The 19241-nt window shown below is 38.2% G+C and overlaps 1 protein-coding gene across 2 annotated transcripts in view; it reads left to right on the forward strand.

Annotated features, from left to right (window-relative positions):
- The window catches only part of MAP3K5 (mitogen-activated protein kinase kinase kinase 5), a 99394-nt gene that overhangs the window by 33378 nt on the left and 46775 nt on the right, over nt 1-19241 (forward strand). For both annotated transcript variants that reach the window (XM_061378464.1, XM_061378463.1), the window contains 5 exons: nt 7889-8082; nt 8340-8508; nt 9472-9578; nt 13278-13448; nt 17417-17529. In XM_061378464.1, coding sequence (XP_061234448.1) covers nt 7889-8082; nt 8340-8508; nt 9472-9578; nt 13278-13448; nt 17417-17529 — 754 coding nt within the window. The remainder of the gene's footprint in view (nt 1-7888; nt 8083-8339; nt 8509-9471; nt 9579-13277; nt 13449-17416; nt 17530-19241) is intronic.

The raw sequence follows: 19241 nt of genomic DNA on the forward strand, positions 1-19241 counted from the left end.
TGACCGGTACAGTAGAATAAAGAGGAGATATTGTCTGTTGTCCTGTTTTTAAATGGCAGTCCCTGAAGCTCAAGGAGAGGTATGATAACTTAGCCTTCATCTGTTCGAGAAAGGATTGTTGTTTTCCATTAGATTTGTCTAGGTGGCTGTGAAACTGTCATTTATCACTTCTAGAAATGTTTCAGTGTATGCCACAAAAAGAATGTGTTCCTTGAGAGCCTTAGATGTTTTCAAGCACACCCACGTAACATCTTTTCATGAGGAAGTGTTTTCCTGGGGATTAGAACAGGGAAGTCAGTGAAACTGGCTTAGCAACTCTGCAACTGTTTGGGGTTTTTTTTGTTCTCCCTTTTCCTCATTTTTTGTAATGATGTCAACCAGATTACCTGGAAATAGATTTTTCACAATGTTGCTGTATGTCTAGCTATCAAATATAATGGTATAATTCCTGCTTCATGAAAGTCATGTTTCTTCATGAACTGCAAGATGCTTGGATAATGGGTGCGACAAAGGTGCTGTTCTTGAGTGGATGTGACTGTGATGCCCGCCCTTACCAAAAATAGTCATACAAATGGTTATGTGAGGTTGCAAATATGAAAAATTGAAATTCACATATGTATAAACTGGGAGTTTAGTCCTGCTGTTCTAGAACATGTTTTTTTAATATCACACAGACATCAGCTGTAACAGGACAATGGTATCCCTGGCACCAGGGAATTAAAAAATCTGCAAAACAAGTGCGTGTGTGTGTGTATCTATATTTATATCCATCTAACTGAAATGCCTTGTGTTTGCTTTTCCTGAACCCTGTATCCCTAAACTAATGGGGAGAAAAAAAATCCATTACCAACTGTTTTTGTTCTTTGTTCTGACTGGATTTTTGTACTTCCTAATAATAGTCAATACAACATTGCATGGCTAGGATAAGCTGCCTGGAGCCTGTCCGGGCAGAACAGTGCAAGATAACATAGGCTTATTTCCTGTTGTATGTGGTTTTATAGCTGTTTAGTTGGACCTTTTCCAAATGTTGCAGTAATACCAAAACCATACATTTTTACAGGCAGTGATACTTTGACGGGAGGCAGTTACTTTGATATTTGAAAGCTTGTTTAGTTTTTGCTGTTATCTGATTTTTGAGGTCAACCAAGCAGCAGAGGCATTCTGGAAATTACTAGTAAAGAGTTTCAGTCACAAGGAGATGTTGATATAGAGGTTACAGTTCATGGCTGTGCTTTGCTTGATTTAGGACAACAGGTTTTACTTCATCCTGATCTCCCCCAGTTTTAATCCTACCAACATTGGAGAAAAGCTGCAGGTCAGGTTCCAAATGGCCATTTAGTCAATTAAAAAAAAAAAAAAATTCCCTCCTTGCTGAATCTGAGGAAGTTTAACGTGCATGTGTTATACATATGCTTTGCAACCAGTTGCAGTAATGACTGCACATCGTGATCACCTTTCCGTTCAGGCTGCTTGCCTGCACCAGGCTGGAGTAATGGGTAGCCCTGGGAGCTGCCTGGGGGTGTGAGATGGTAGTGTGGCTGCTAGCCCCATCAGAAGGGCGACGGGAACCGTTCTGCTGCACACCTGACTTGCAGATGTTACCGATTGAGCAGCAGAGTTAATGTTTTATGGCTAGGGACTCTTATTGGTGTTTTCCTTTTCTGACACTTTGAGGGATCACAGATCATAAATTTTACTGGTTTTCCACAGCCCATCCTAACTGCCTTCTGTTTAAGGTGTAGCTTGGGAGACAATTTGGTGTTGTGCTCCTTCATCAGGAATGGAAGAATGAGTGACCCCGGATGGGGCATGTTGGAGGCATCTGCAAGCTTTGAGCCTCCAGATGGGTACTGCTAGAAGACTGTAGATCCCATAGGGTATGTTTAGCTGCTAGCCTCTTTCACTGTGAAAATGGTGAATTATTATAATACTCGTCATCCAGCTGACAAATGATTTGGCAACAGTTTTTAATATTTGGTATCCAAGTATGTAAAAATGCTATGTAGCAACCTTCAGTAAACACTAAATACCACAGTTGTCACTATTTACGACACAGCACCATGTCTTGCTCGTTCTTTAATTTTTTATTTTTTTTTTTATTCTTTAATATATTTGGCAGATGTTGTCCTTGGACAAAGTTAGAACTTTTTTTGTATGTGAATATGATGAAAGGACCATATATAGTATATGCTGATTTTTAACAAGTATTTAGGACGTGGCATGGCTGCAGTAAATGTTATTGCTGGGCATATAAAGAAAGAATATATTCCCAAAGAAAATGGGAAGTATTTAAGAGTAGACCAGTCTCTGTGCTTCAGTTCATTTGAGGTGTGAGGTTTAGTTATGTTCCTTTCCAAATCAGTAGCAGGACTGTCATTCATGTGAGTGGGATTTGAAGTAAACCCAGACTGAGTCTGTATTCATTAACACATCAGCACATGTTGATTTACTGTGTGTTTGGGGGTTAAGGGAATGGATTTAATAACTTGATTTAGGATTTTGCCATCTGCTACATGTAACACCATGTGCAGTCAGAGATTTACCTTTAAGAGAAATCTCATCAGAAGAGTTGAAATAGGAACAGATATGTTTCAAAAGAACTAGTAGGAGAAATGCAGAAAAGCTGATCTTAGAGGAGAGTCAGTGGGAAGAACAGTTCCTACTGTGAGAAATACTGGCTATTTTTATTACTTCTGCTGAATTCTGTTTATTAAAAAAAAAACCAACCCCAAAACAACAAACAAAACCAACATTGGATGCTGTCCTGAAGCTTAGGCAAGTAGATGGGATTTGCTAGATTGTCTTATCCCCGCGAAAAGCATCATGGCTTGTTATGAGGGTTTTTTTTTTTTTTTTCATTGACACTTCTTGTCTTTGAAAGCAGCTTTCTTCTGTTTGTGGATATTTGGCTGTTCAGTGATTCCAACAGAGCTTTGTTAGTTAAGAGCCTCAGGGAATCGAGAGGACTACACACCATTGACTTCCCGTGATTTTGCAGGTTTTCTCCCTCCTTTTGAAGTAAAATTCAAGACCTGAGACTTAATGTGGCAGAACTCAAATGTTCATATGTATAGCACCAAATCTTCTTAATCTGTACTACTTTCACAGAAAAATCTTCTGTATTATGTCACATGTTTTTGTGGGGAGAGCATAGTGTTTATTGTTCTTATAAAACCTTATTGTGTTTACCTTATTTGGGGTTGGAACTAGATGAACTTTAAGGTCTCTTCCAACCCAAACCATTCTGTGATTCTGTGTGATGGACGTTCTAAGAAGAGATGATCTCCAAATTGAAGTCCCAAAGTCTGCCCTTTTGACAAGTAACAGTTATGTATTAGAACAGGATATTGAAAGAAGGACTGGTTTATGTTCTCATTGTGATCATTAACATATAACTACATGCTATGCATTTTATTATCTTAAATACAAATAGGTGTTACATTAATTTATTTTCAGAAGCTGAAAAAGGAGATCAAACAAGAAGGAAGTGCTTGACGTTCCAGTGGCCAGTAGGTTTAGCTCGGTGCAGCATAATCTTAAAATTCTGTAGCTCTAGAGCTATTAAGACAATCTTATGGCTGTATTTAAACTGAAATTACACACCCTCCAGAACTGTTTGATTTTCCACTGTGAGGAAGGGACATTGAAAAAGTATAAACCAATAAACGCAAAAATTAATTACAGATTTTGTCACTTTGCAGTAAGCATTTACACATGTGTAAATGGCTGGCTCCAGCCAGTACTACTGCCTTCTGATTAGTCTGACTGATTTGATGAAATGGGCTATCACCCAGTCTTTCAGAAGGTGACCTGATGTTGCCAGGCACTGACTGTGCTGGCCCAAAGCCTTCAAAGATATGTACGTTTATGTCTCCTAGATATAACTAGCTCAGCTGATGTGATTGCTTAGGCCAAGTTTACCTTATCTAATGTCCCAAGTTCTTGTGCCTCAGGTTGAACCATAGTAACTATCTGTACTCACACTCATGGCAGTCCCAGCCCCTGAAGTTTGCAGCAGTACCTTTCAACTTACAACTTGTGTGACCTGCAATCACTTTGGAACTTTCATTAATGTAGTTTGAGCTTTTGAACCTTAAATAATAAGGGATTTGTAAAGAAAGAGGGTTGGAAAATGAAACTTTGCTTGCATGGCGGGAGGAGGGTGTCTATTCCCACCCACTTTTGAAGCCTCTTTTTGCTATGCACGTTTTTTAAAGGACTTTGACATAACTGAAAATACTGCAATTGGATTTAATTAATCTTTCAAAAATTGCCCATTCTTGGGTCATTTTTTGGTGGCTTGATTGTGTTATTTCAATTGTACACAGTATGACAAGTCAGAGGAATGGATCAAAGGAAACCAACAATTTGTCTTGAGTACTCAGCAAACATAGAATAGGGTTAGAGAGATTATCAGAGTTTATGACATCAGAGTTGGGATGAGGTATTACAGGGCAGATTTTAATAGGATACATAGAAGATATTTAAGCTTCCAAGTGGAATAGTTGCCCTAAGTCAAAATGTGAAGCAATATGTGAGCAGAAAGGAAGCGTGTGTTAGGAAGATCACCCAATTCTGACTGACTGAGGTTAGTGTAGCTTATATTTCGACAAAGAAAAGTGAGAAAGGAAGTAAAAGTGCCTGAGACAGAGGTTGCATAGCCTGGGAATGAGGAGAGAACCAAGTCATGCTCTCTGCTTTGGGGAAGAACGTTTAGAGCTGTCTGATACTGGATTAGCTCCTCAGCTGCTGCTGCCCCCACAGCCTGGTCCTCTTAGGCTTCTATCCCCATTGTTGCTCAAATGCAGTCAGGGTTGGGCTCTTTATAGTTAGAATCTGAGATGGTGACAAAATATGTTTCTCCATAGTGGGAGACCGTACTCTTTATTATACAAGAGCAGGTTTGCCGTCACTGTTATCTTTATTCCACCACCACCTTTAGTAAATAATATATAACTTTAGGTTATTTTTTTCTCTGTCACTGGAGCTACTACAAGTCTGTCTTTGTTAGGTTCAGCTGTTAAATATCTAATGTACTCTTTAGCTAGGAAAGTGAAATTGAGATCAGTATTTCTTAGCTATATGGCACATGGGTTTTTCTATCTTTTTTTTTTTATTATTATTTCCTAAGGAAATGAAACTCAAGAGCTTTTACTGGTTTTTTTTTTTCCATACTCCACCCTCTTTCTGTATCTGCCTGTTTGTCTCATGGGCTTCAGCCAAAACCGAGAGATTTCAGAGATACAGAGCTCCCTGCATAACTGGTTAACAACCAAATTAGTTCCTTGGCCGAGGGAAAAGCCATTGCATTCTCACACGATTTACCATCAAAGATCAAGGTGAGATTCTACCTTGAGACAATTCCCGAGGACCCTGAATGTCCTCTGAACAGCTGTAAATTGGTTTTATTTTCTTCTCTTTTCTTCCCATGTAGTGTTTTTTCCTGGCTTTTACACTTAATTTCTTCCTTGTCCACTGATTCCAAAAGGCTACCAGGTCTGTGTGTCTCCTATAGCAGGCTATATAGCTAGCTTTATTTTCCCCTCGGGTAATAGGAAAAATGCATGCAAACTATTTTTGCTGGCTCTCTTGTTCCACTGAAATAAATACCTACTTCTATAAGAAGGTAAGCTCAGGATCAGTTTATAAGAGCTCTTGCTCAGTAATGGACTCAGGCACTTGGCCTCTGCAGGAAAAGTAGTTTTCCTGCTTGTAGGATTAAATATGAAGTCTCTGTAGGTGGCCTGACCATTATGCCAGGATAAACTTTAGGTTCTGTGGATTTCAAATGTTGGAAACATCGTTTTTCAGAGTTGGTTTTTAATTAAGACCTGAACTTTGGAAACTGTGTGCCAGAGGTCTGAGGCGGCCTTCCTGCAAGCAGTCTTGAATTTATTTTTAATGCACTGAACAAACATAAGGAAGTAAAATGCTTGCCCCAGGATATCTGTAGCTACTTCACCCTTTCTCTTGGCTCTGACCTCCCAAACTTTTTCCTCTTTATTTAAAAAAGGAAAGTTGAGGAACAGTCTTCCTATGCTTAATAGTAGCTCCTGTGCCAGTGACTTCCCACCCCCATCCTGTAACTGCTGAAACTATTCCCAGCAAATTCATAATTTCCTCTCTGATTTTGAGTGTGGGGCTTATTAGATTTTAGCAGAGTCAAAGGTTCATCCATTCATTCTTGAAAGTGTGTGATCGCTTTACATGCTACCGTTTTCTTGAGCCGAAGTGTCCATTTAGTTCTCCATTGCAAAGATGAGTAGTTTGGGTTCTAGCATCACACTCCTTAATTGCTTCTTAAAAATATTGTCATACATTTCCCAGTTCAAGCTTCTTTTGGAGTCAACTACATTCATGCACAGAAGAATGTGTCCTAGCTATTCAGCTGTTATAATTTGCAGTTGTTGGGGGAATAAGACTAAATTAATCCTTGTGCAAGTCTGTGTATGCAACCTCCAACCAAGTTCTGGGTTAGTTTTGCTCAATGGACCTCATGTAAATGTCTGCATCTTTTAAATTTCACAGAGTGGCTATATCCCTCACAAGTGGGGGTGGGATTGCCTTTATGGTAAGGTCTTACAGTTTCATAGCACAATAGGAGTAATTAGAAAAAGTAATTCATATACTCTTGATAGCCAGTCTCTGATCTATACACAAACATGTTTACTGACATATCTGTACACATACATCTGTACAGACTAAAGTAACTCAATCCTTCCCTATTTTTAAAAATCTAATAATACATGTTAAAATGCATGTGTTAAGCACACAGCTGGTATTGTGCATTTGCAAACTATTCAGTGACTGCTCTGTCAATGGTTGGAGCTCAGCTTGAAAGGGGATCCTCTGAAGTGATGTCCTCATTGCTGTATTGATTTCTGGGAAAGTGGAAGAATATGACCAGAAAGCAGTTAACCTTGGAAGTAATTTAGGGGGTACCAAAATGGTGGGTTTCGAGAATTCCTTCCTTAAGGCTTTTCTTGCTAGGCTGCTGGCAACTAAAATAGTGGAATCTGAGCTTTGAGAGCCAAATGGCAGAACTCCTCCTGATTTAGATGGTGTGCTGTCTCATAGTTAAGACACTTGAAAACCACATATAATCAGCAAGGTTTCAATGTGCATAAATCTGTACTCACACACATCCCTGCGGCACCAGACATCTCGCCTCCGTCTTTCCTGGAAGATAAACTTAATTTTGAAGTATTGGTAAAATAACTGTCATATATTGATATATATAAAATCAATACAGTATAGCAATGCTAAGATGTTCCATAAGTGATTATTCTGAAATATATATGGTTCATAGTCCTGCTGGCCATGAGTTTTGCTACTTAGCAGGTAATTTTTTTTCTTTGTTATGCTAAACCATTTGAGTCATTTTGCAGTTCATATAAGGATCAGTTTTCTCTACAGTTTTCCTGTTGTGAGGCAACTAGCTTGTGTTGTTGTTTTCAACATCTGTGGGCCTAACTATACTAAATTGCAGAGTGCTTGTTTCCTTCTGAACATCAGTCATCTTGAAAAGAGTGTATGTCAGCTTCATTTGAGTCCACCTGCTGCTTTGGGGTGTGCCCTCAGTGCTGTTTTCCTATTGAGCCAATGACTATTTTAAGATCAGTGTGATGCTTCTGAAAAGATTCATCTTACAGGAAGTAGTTCATAAATCTGAAAGAATACATTTTGGATGTATATCACTTCTGAGATGAAAACTGAACACATAATCCTAGACTTCATAGGTCTCAGGGTCTTGGTCTTGCTTAAATAAGCAGCACATCTGCCTATGACTTTAACAGGTGAAATTCTGCAGGTGTTATATGCAATTGCTTTATGCTTATGCTTGTGAAACCATAACTTCCTTAAATATTTGCACTTTGTTTCCTTACAGATGTGCACTGGTAACTACATATTTGTTCCTTATATGGTAACTCCACATAACAAGGTGTACTGCTGTGATAGCAGCTTTATGAAGGGACTAACAGAATTGATGCAGCCCAGCCTTGAGTCGCTGCTTGGGCCTATATGCTTACCTCTGGTGGATCGATTTATTCAGCTCCTGAAGGTGGCACAGGCCAGTTCAAGGTGAGTTGTATTTTTCTACCCCCATTTAAAATTCATATATTCTGCTAACAATATAAACGTCAGGCTCATGCTTCAGGGTAATGTAGTGTTTTGCCTTCTGTAGAGACAAATTGATAATTAATAATTTAGCTTCACCAAATCTCCCTGTTGATACTGCTCCATTAATAAATATTTCACATATACATTCTGGGAGAGCTGCAGAAAACAAGTGCAAGGGGCCTGTTCCAAATTTATGATGTGAAGTTGTTCCTCTCCAGCCAGTATTTCCGGGAATCCATTCTGAATGACATCAGGAAGGCCCGTACTCTCTATACGGGCAAAGAGCTTGCAGCGGAGCTGGCAAGGATTCGACAGCGAGTGGATAATGTTGAAGTCTTGTCTGCTGACATTGTAATAAACTTGCTGCTGTCCTATAGAGACATCCAGGTATGAATCCTGTCTTCCAAAATCATCTTAACCATAGTAAATTAAATTACCTTCTCAGTGAAATTTTTAGTGTATTTTACACAGATTTGCTAACAAACTTGATAAATAATGTACACTAGTAAAAATCTTGTATCTTCACTGATGCTTTTTACTTTATTTTGTAGTTACACTGTTTATAGTGTGCCTTTACATAGCAGAAAGGTGTTGTTGATTTATAACCAGCGTCTAAGATACACAATAACTCTTCTTCATCTCAGCATTGCTATGTGATCAACAGCCCTAGTGTGTCCTATTTAAAGGCTAAGGTAGCATTCTGCTATTGATATATATATATATATATATATATATATATGTATTCTTTGTCACCACGTTTCTGATACTACTCAGGAAAACATAACATGTCCATCTGCTTCTGGAATGGTGCTAGTAATTGCTTACTTTGTTTTATGTAATTTCAACTGTTACTCCTTAAACATTTTGAAATGGTTTGTTTTTTTTATTGTGGTTGGTTGTTTTTTAAATAGGTCAGCAAGATATCTTTAAAAACTGTGGTGTTAAAAGATTCTTTTATTTCGTTCAGGTGTGTAAGACATATCTACTTCAGAGTTTTGGGATGCCTTAATTCAGATGCAGTTAGCATTGTAATGCCTGTGCTATACGAACTCTGATATGTGTTCAAACTCTGAATCTAATTTTAATCATGAAACAGATGTACTAAAATTTCCACAGGTCCATGTTGAACCACTCAGTACAGGACTATGTTTCCCTGCTAAATATTGTGCGTATTCACATTTCTGATGAGTGCTAGGCTATTTACAGTTTGAGACTGAGGAAACTGAAATCTGTAAAGCTTACAATGAACTGAGAATACTTTTTAATATGAAATAATAGGTCAAAGAGGAGTTCATATAGGCATACCTTGGTACAGCCACTTAAAATTTCATTATTCCCTTCTTTTGGAAGGATTATGATTCCATTGTGAAACTGGTGAAAACTTTAGAAAAACTACCTACATTTGACTTGGCTTCCCACCACCACGTGAGGCTCCATTATGCGTTTGCACTGAGCAGGTAAGAAGCTACCCTTCTTTCTGCTGTTGAACAGTAAATCGGAACTCAAAACTTTACACAGGGTTGATAATCCTGGCTGAAGCTCCCTATTGGAGTCTTCATATGCAGCTCTAGGGTTTTCACTGAAGCAACTGTGGGGACTCTCCTTCGTGATCAGTCTAAGCTTTCCTTACCTCTTGCACTGTCAAATTCCATTTCTTTTTCTCTAGTATGAGTGTTTGATTTGTCTTTCTATGGTTTATTACCACTTTTTCATTTCAGTACCTAAATCAGGGCAAATAAATACCTAACAGTATTTTACCTCTGCAGAAATACTGTAAGTATGGCTGTATGAGTGGCAGTGCTGCAGCATTTGTGCTGCAGAATCATAGAACGTTTTGTGTTGGAAGGATCCTTCTAGTTCCAACGCTCCTGCCGTGGCCCGGGACACCTTCCACTAGACCAGGCTGCTTAAAGCTGCATCCAGTCTGCCCTTAAAACATTGATGGATAATCTCATTCAAGTCTTGAGTTTCGGTAGTCAGGAGGCAGGAGAACTTTGATCATATGTTCCTCAGAAGATTCCATTATATTATAATAATGAACTAACTTTCATGTTCTCTGATAACATGGACAAAATGCGCCACATGGAGCAACATTCACTACTTTGTTGGGTTAAATGAGAGCCAAGCCTGGATTTTTTTTCCTAGGATACTGGCAGTTAGGCAAGGCACTAAAAGGGGAGGTTTTGAGTGGAAATTACAAAAGCTTTCTGCTCCCTTGCTGTTACCACAGTGAACATTTTGCTATAACATTTAATGGAGCGGACCAGGTGCCAGCAGGCATTGAAATTCTCAAACATAGAATATGTCTACAGATCTTTCTGCTTCTCACAGATTTGAATGTTGTAATTCAGGTTCTCTGAGGAGGCTCAAAACAGCATATCATGTCAAAATATGTCACAAGTAGTTAGTGGAAAAAAATAAATACCTGGTTTTGAAGCAAATTAAAACCAAAACAAAAATAAAACCCAGCTATCTGACATCATTTTGCCTGAATAAAATGTCCCCATCTTTTCTTTTTCCTTCATACCAGGTATCAGTATAGTGTATCAGTATTGTACGACTTTTGTTTCTGTTTTGTCATAAATATGTGGAGCTTTGCAGATTAAATAATCCAGTATGTATCTGCCTTTGCAAAGGTCATTAGCTGTACCTTGGAGTTTTAACAAGTTATTTAGATGTCATGGTCATCATTTTCTAAAATAATCTCTGAAAACAGGACTCGACTAGTTCATTGGAGCACTAAAAAACCTGCAAAACTGCAGTATATTCTTAGGCAGATCCTTATACTTCATTGGTTCTGCTGGGACTCCTTGTCGATTGAAAAGTCTGCTTTTATAGATGTGACTGTAAGATGTAGCCTTTGAGGTATGTATCTGTACTTGTTCTCTTTGATGACAAGTATCTGTCATACAAAAAGTCTACACAGTACCTCCAAAGAACATAAAATCAGATTTTCCTCTCCCACTTTTCTCTAGATTGTGCATGCAACTGGAATCCGTGACAGCTATGAAAAAGTTCATGCTTTGGTGTGTGCCGAGAAGGAATTACTTGGCTAATTGTAGCTTTCTTCTATTGGTAATATAGAGGATATTTCCTAAGCTAAGGCAGGTCTCAAATATTCTGCACATCTGAATGTTTGATGTGGAAGCAACTGTCCCTCATGCTTCTAATCCAGGTCACTAGTACGGAAGGATGGAGAAGCTCAATTAGTCAGGATTAGTCTGACCTAAATCAAGAAAATGTGTGACTGCATTGATGATGGAAGAGTAAGCAGAAAGAAAAGTAGGGACCTTTGTCTCTGGAGACCAGCAAACTCTAAATGGCTTAAATTACAAACCACTGTGCCTTACTGGTTTTGTTCTCATTAAGTTCAGCTCGCTATTGGTTTGATCTGTATTGGTGATTGTCAATGTGAGATATGGAAGAGTTACCTATCTCAAACTCCATTCTGAAAATTGCTGTTCTGTAATGAAAGCCAGATTAAAAAAACATGAAGAAGCTGCAGACCTACTCTTATTGCTTTACTTGAGTGATCAATATGAGAAGACATACGGAAGCAAACCTTCAGCAGCTGGGCAAATGATTAGTTGTCAGGGGAGCTAAAATAACACAGACCTGAAGAAGACTGTTACTTGCTCATCCAGGAGCAATTTATTTCTTTCCCTGGAGCCTGGGATTGTAAGCACTTGTCCATCTCAGATGAGTACACCAGCCTTTTGTGCCACTCTAGAAGTATTTTGGGAGCCTGCTGCAGTTCTGTGGTCTGAGGAGACTTGCCCTAATTTGTTAGAATTTGACTGGTCTGAAGGTTTGGAAGAGATGGCACTGGATTTCATTTATCATCAGGCTGAGTCAGAAGTAGAGGTTGCCCCAGCACATAGACTTGCACAGAGTGTTTATGTTTTTTTCTTCTGGTAAAGTAGTTTATGCTATCTGCCGAAACAAGTGCTTTTGCTCTGTTTTCATAATTATCTTTTTTATCTTGTTATTCATCCTCTGCTACCCATTCTGCTCAACCTAAACCTTTCTTCCACATCACCCCTTCTGGAGCTGCATTCGTGAGCTCAGAGATCATGAGTTCAGGTATTAATTACAGGACACGTGCTCTGATCTCTGGGGTTTTACACTGACACTGCTTTTGCAGATGCATCAGAACTTTGATATGTTCTTGTAGAGGAGGAAGCAAAAATCCATTACTTAATCTCTGATCAAGTAGTGTATGTTTTAAGACAGCTGTGGCTTTTGATGTGGTGATTTTTCTTTCTGAAGTAGCCTTGTCTTCCAAGCTTCTTCAGTGCAAAGCTTGCAAGACAGATACAAGGTGACTTTTGTGTATTTCCCCCAATTCAAATTCTAGCCACTCAAATATTGCAAGCAATTTCTTCAAAAGTATCTAACATTCTCCCCAAAACGTCAAATAATAGTTCTTGCAGAGGAAGGAGTCATTTGCTTGTTCAATACACAAATATGTAGAAAATTCTAAACTCTTGATACCGAAGGATACACGTATCCAAACTGTGAGTCATCAGGAAGTGTCTAATACTTGCAATTACGTGGTTTATTTGTCTGATGTACTTTTGTTAATACTACCTTGTTGGCTTCACTTCCTAACCTTCCCTTTCATGAGAATTCACTCTAGTTTGTGTTTTTTGTGTTGGTTTCTTTGTTGATTTGTTGTGGTGTTGTTTTTTTGTTTTTTCCACATTCAAAATGTATATTAAAAAAAAATCACAGACACAAGTTGGAATCTTTTTTTTTTTTTTTACTCGTAAGACATGAATTACTATGAAAAAATGTTAGGTATGAAACCGAGATTTGTATCTTTCTGTTTTGTAAGGAAGTAACACGTGATCTTTCTAAGAATTGCCCTTGAGGCTCTTGTTCCTGTTGTCAGTGCTTTGCTCCAGCTGATGCTTCATGAGAGAGACAAAATATATTTGGGGGCTGGTGTAAAGGTGTTCAGTGATATTAAGTAAAAAAAAAAAAAAAAAGAGAAAGGAGGGAGGAAGTGAGTGTATATTTAATATAGTCCATTGTGTCTAGAAGCACATTTACATGGATGGAGTCATATATATATATTCAAACATAGTAATAAAAAAGTATTTCTTTTTAACTTTATTGGATTTTTAATCAACTCTTTTTTTGTTTTTCAATAGGCGAAATCTGCCTGGAGACAGACAGAAAGCTCTAGAAATTATGATTCCCCTGGTAGAACAGGAAGACCAAGTAGCTTCAGATATGTACTGCTTAGTTGGCCGAATTTACAAGGACATGTTTTTGGAATCTGGTTTCATAGATACAGAAAGCAGGGACAAAGGAACGTTCTGGTGAGTCCTGTTCTAGTAGTCTATGTCCTTTTGTTAGCTTTGGGAAAATATTCCTTAAACAGGAATATATTTCAGCTGTTGGTTTTTTTTCATGCCATATATTCGTCATCCTTAAGGGATACACTGAATCTTCTAATGTTCTTCACTTACGTTCTCCACTTACATGTTAAGAATGAGATATTTATGTTGTTAACAGATCCAGATCTGGTTCCACAAAGTTGTTGAAGTACCTCAGAGAGTTGGAAGTTTAGGTAGTTCTCGTCAGAGTGTATTTTTCTCCTTCCCAAATGTGAAGTCACCTGTTTACAATATCATCTTATTATTTTTAGGTGCTGAGGGCTGAGGTTTAACTCTGCATTGATGCTTAGGATGCATCATTCTGTTTGGGTTTTTTTTCCTCTGTTTTTGGTTTCCATGCTCACAAGCACTGTGACTGTTCCAAACTTATGTTGGTAAAAGTTTTATGTATCACCCCATCATTACCATATAGTATATGCATATTACAGTGGATTACAGTACCATCGATAGACAAATAAGTGCATAATAGGCTAGACATATTTTTATCTTAATTTTAAAAGCACGTATCATGGTTTTTATTGCTTTTGAAGTGCACTAAAACATTGTAATGTGCAATAGGCTTAAAAAATGGAGGCAGTGGATGCCATCCTAGACTTCTGTGAGGATGAGCTGCTTTTCTCCATTATGATTCAGATGAGGATACAGACAATCTGTGTTTATGTATCCTGCACATCAGATCATAGTTCTGGTCTTCTGCTCGTCAGCTGCCTCTTGAAGTAAATGCTTAGAATGGAAAGCTTTCTTTTCCCTTCATCATTTGTCTCTTGTTTTCAATAAACCAGATTAGAACTATCTTTGGTAAAAGATAAGATAAAACTGTTTACCATTTATGGCCTCAGAGTACAAGTACAGTTTATAATTGCTGGTCAGGCTTTAAAGTTTTGCAATGCTTACTGGATTTTTTAAAAGATGTTGAAATAACAGGAATGTAGCATATTGTCGTCATTCCCCTCCTTCATAATTTTGGATTAAAAAAAATAAAAATTATCCTAAGGCAAGTCCATAACAAACTTTCAAGATCCATTTAAAAAAAAAAAAAAAGAAATTTTGCTAATGAACTAATGCAACAAGGAAACTGTAATCCTGTATACAAACACCATTATCACAGGCTAAATAGTATGAATAGATACTACTTTTGTTATTGTACATCTTGCTTTTTTCTCATTCGTAGTGCCTTATGAACAGATAAACTTTGAGATTTTTGAACCTAATTGGATTAAGAACAATTATAATAGTGATAATTTCATGTAGCTGTTTTAGTACACTTTCAATAGATGCATCTTAGAAGTCGTGATATTCATACATAGGGGAGTGAGGGGAAGTGATTACAGTCAGGCACACCGGTTTGGGAAAGGACAGCAGGCTGGCAGCTCCTTCAACAGGGTAGGATGCTGACCCTCCAGCTCCTAAGTAATCTCTCAAGTCTCTGGCAAGTAAGATGTGATACAGACCACTCTGCCGTAGGACTGGGAGAATCTCTGCTGATTCAAGCTGGAGTTTGGCTGGAAGCTGTGCTACATGGGCCAGTTGCTTTCAGTTTGTACTGTATGCAGGATATTGATTTGAATTCTAGTGTTAGTCATCCAGCAGGCTTAACATGGCTGAAAGGCTGACTTATAACTGATTGGAAGGCTTTGGAAAGGAGACCTACTCTAGTACTACAGGAAGCCACAATGAGAGAAGGTGTGTGTAGGAACAATGCTTCCTTGATAGTGTTACTTTGTTGAGATAAAGGTTATTACCTCAGTCTTAAAGAAAGGAGCATGTAGGAGAACTATATTGAATTGCATATAGTGAGGATTTTGCAGCAGAACAAAAGCATTGCTTTTGCAACATCTGGTGAAGTGCTTTGGTCTATTCCAGAAGGAAGGAGAAAAAAAAAAAAAAAGGCAGGCAGTGTGCTTTCCTGCCAATTAAAAAGCAGAATAAAAGACATCTTTCTTATAAATATGAGAGAAGAGATGAAAGATTGATAATTAACTGTCACTTTCTTGTTGCATATTGACAGTGTAAATCAGACTTACCAAAGCTATCAAGTCTTAATTCAAATCTTTTCACTGCTACCTCCCTAATTCAGTGTCTGCACTGCAACATTTTCTCAGATGTCATCTTTCAATTTCTTGATGGCGTTTATAATTGTACCAGCTGAGCCAGCCTCCACTTCATAGCCAGACTTTTAAACCTTACCACCTTTCTACAAATCTGCACAGGTTCCTCCAGTGATACTGGGGGCATGACAATGTCAGCAGCTGCAGCAGTTGAATTTAAAACAGTCCAGTTAACAGATGTGACTTGTGACTTCTTTAGGAAACCATGAATATTTTCATCTATTCAAAATTAATTAATGTATGTTATTTTTTTTATATATTTATAAAGCAGGTTTTAAGAATGTCAGCACAAGATTGCACCAAATACAAAATTACACTTTTGGTTGTAACAATTTAGGAGAGGTGAATAGGACTACAGGTGTCTAAGGTGCTAGTATTTCTTGGTGTGAGTAGCGTGTACAGATGGCTAGAAAAATGAGTTTCTGCTGGAAAAGGGAGAAATTTGGACAGAAAAGGCAACATTGAGACTTGTCTGCTCATCCTATTTTTTTATAGGGCTAGACTCTTCTCCAATGATTAAGTTATTTGGAGGGGGGCAGCTGAAATATAGAAAGAGTATACATGTAGCAGATTGAAGAGGAGCCTGTCTTGAGGTTCTGGACAGCAGAGTTTATGTTAAAGGATGAAAAGTCCTGAATCATTGGATTCACGAAAACCTCAAACCAGGCCAGTCATTATTTGTGGTCTGCTAGAATCAAAATGCCTTAGCTTTGCTTACATGTCAAAGCGTGGTCTAGAAGCCAAATCCTTTTTTTTCTATTACAGATTATTTTTCTTTCTTATGTATTAATCTTACAACCTGCTTAACTTTTATTATATGATCCATCTCTATGTCTAGATTTTTCCTATTGTTTTGGAAGTAATTTTAAACTCTTTACTTTTATTGTAGCAGAGTTGTGTTGACTAAATCTCTTGTGTTCTTTAAGTCACATACGATATTTTTGTTTGCCTCCTCCTTACAGGAGGGTGTACAAGTGCATGTGTATTTGTGCATACATGCAGCCAAACATGTCCTTATTCTGTAGGACAAGTTTAAAGCACTGTTGATCTGCTGTTGCTGTTGTTACCGTGACTTGCATTACTAGCATGAGAATAGTGTGTGCTGTGATTGTGTGAATCCCTTTCTCTTTTAGACAAGATTTAGGCTAGGTGAATACCACTGCCATTCTTCTTGCTCAGTCACTTCCTCTTGAGGAGAATAAAATCTGGTATACTTGGTTTTCATGTGAATAGGCTCATGAGGACAATGTCAATTGTAAGGCACTCAGTAAGGAATAAATTTGGAGTAGCTGAAATCATAACTAAATGCAACGTATATTTTGTATCACTTGCTTTTGTGCTTATGCATATTGATATGCTTGTTCATCACTGCAGGAGATGAACAACAGAATCTAAGGTTTTAACTCAGTGAAAATTCATATATTTAAGAGTAAAATAATAAGGTTATTAAAAAATCTAACTGAAACAGTTGTCTTACAGGCTGATAGTATTGCTTTTTTTTTTCTTTCATCTCAAAATTGGCAATCTAGTGAGATACTATAACTTCACTGGAATGGATGAGTAGGGTCTGTGCTTTTGTGCAAGGGAAGAGGAAATGGGAGGAGGATAAATAATGCACTCCTAAAAATAACCCCAAAGCATGTGTGGAAAATGGTAGAATACTTTTACTTCCATGGATTCTTGCTGTGTAAACAGAAGATAAGCATTTAAAATGCCTAAAAGTGTAATTATGCCCCTACTAGATTGCATTATTTAGAAAGTAAACTTGTATGTTTTTTCTAGGTTCAAGAAGGCGTTTGAGTCAGAGCCAACATTACAATCAGGAATTAACTATGCAGTACTCCTCCTGGCAGCTGGACATTGCTTTGATACTTCTTTTGAGCTGCGGAAAGTTGGTAATTACAGCTTGCAAATTCACAGCAAAATCACATTCTAATGAAAGTATGACATCACTCACTGTCACAGGGGGAAAATCTGATTGTTTCATAAAAACGCTTTGATAATGACTATGTGAATATTTAAGTATGTCTCCCCCATCACCACTGATCCCACCTGAATACGGGTGAGTGCTGTCATGAAGACCTGGTTCCTGTTTCAAGGTCTTAACTGATTACTAAGGCTTAGTGAAAACTGACAATCATCTTTCTTTGCACTGGTGTAATTTGTGTGAAACAGGAACACTTGAAGAGGGAATCCAATTCCAGCTAGCATTCTTTAAAACAAACAAACAACACCCCCCCCCCCCAGTAGAACTGTAGGAAATATGGACAAAAAGGCTATCCCAAGAGTGGGGAAAATGCACTTGACTTGAGCTTGGGATGGGCTGAGAGAAAGAAGTTTCTCTTTCAATGTTTTCTTAAAGGTTTCCTGAATGTCTGCATTCATAGAATCACAGAGTGGTTGAGGTTGGAAGGGACCTTTTAAAGACTGTCTAGTCCAGACCCCCTGCTATGGGCAGGAACATCTTTCACTACATCGGGTTGCTCAACCTGGCCTTGAACACTTCCCCTGACAGGGCATTCACAAGCTCCCCAGGCAATCTGGTTCAATGCTTATGAAGGAAGAACTAAGGTGTCCATTTTGGTTTTGTGATTTTGTGGTTTTGCTGGATCTGAGGGGAGTGCAAAGTCAAGATGTCGTGGTTTCAGCTGGGATAATTTTCTTCCTAGTAGCTGATATGTAATAGGGAAGGTGCGAGAGAAAGCACTGAATGTTGTAATATGTAGTAATGTATCCTTTGCAACTGACATGCTTCTTCATGGATTAGTGTAATTCTTGACTTTATGGGGTTTTTTTGTTTTTTTTTATCAGTCTTCTGAGCAGATTGTCAAGTGAGGAAGAAAGAATACTCTTCATTCCACAGAATGCTCCTGTACTCAGCTTCTGCTCTAGTTTAGAAGCTAGGTGTGCACTGTGTGCCTGAACTCATTCTCTAGATGGAGAATTTTTTGAGTGTGAAGGTCAGGGTGAGATGATTACTTCTCTGGTGTGAATGAAGGTATTCATGTGAAGGTGATAGGCTGCACAGAGTTTCCCCAACTACTGTGTTGGCCATTCTGTGAGTGGTTGAGATTTTGTTTTCTGGGTCAGAATACTTCCATCTCCTACACTGAAATTTGAATTCTTGTGCCAGTGTAGGAGGTAAAAATACATGTTTTGCTTTCTACATAGCATATGCAAACATTCACTCAGCTGGCCTAATTCTATATTAGATAACTTAGCTGGGCTATATTTAGTGTGTAGTTTATTCAAATCCTTCCATTTTAAAGAAACTTTTCAACAGCACATAGCCAACCAGATTTAGATAAATTAATTAATTGTGCTGATGAAATCTGGGTGTTACTTGTAGGGATCAGATGTTTGGTATCATCTTTTCATGAGTTTGTCTGGTGTTATTTTCCCTGTTGTTTTTATGGAGAAAGTTACAGAAAGTAAGGGTCCTTATTACTTAATATTTCATCCATGGCTGATGAATGATTAGGTGGAGAAATATCTGGTCCCTTTCCACAGAGCTGCTCCCCAGGGAGGCGCATCTCGGCCTGTGCTGTACTTGTGGATTGTATTTTCCCAGGTGCACCACCTTACATTTATCTTTGTACTATGAGGT

Source organism: Neopsephotus bourkii, unplaced genomic scaffold (assembly GCF_033783945.1).
Source record: "Neopsephotus bourkii isolate Nb327-2 ecotype Australia unplaced genomic scaffold, CSIRO-AGI_Nbou_v1 NB_1765, whole genome shotgun sequence".
In the NCBI taxonomy this organism is placed as follows: domain Eukaryota; kingdom Metazoa; phylum Chordata; class Aves; order Psittaciformes; family Psittacidae; genus Neopsephotus; species Neopsephotus bourkii.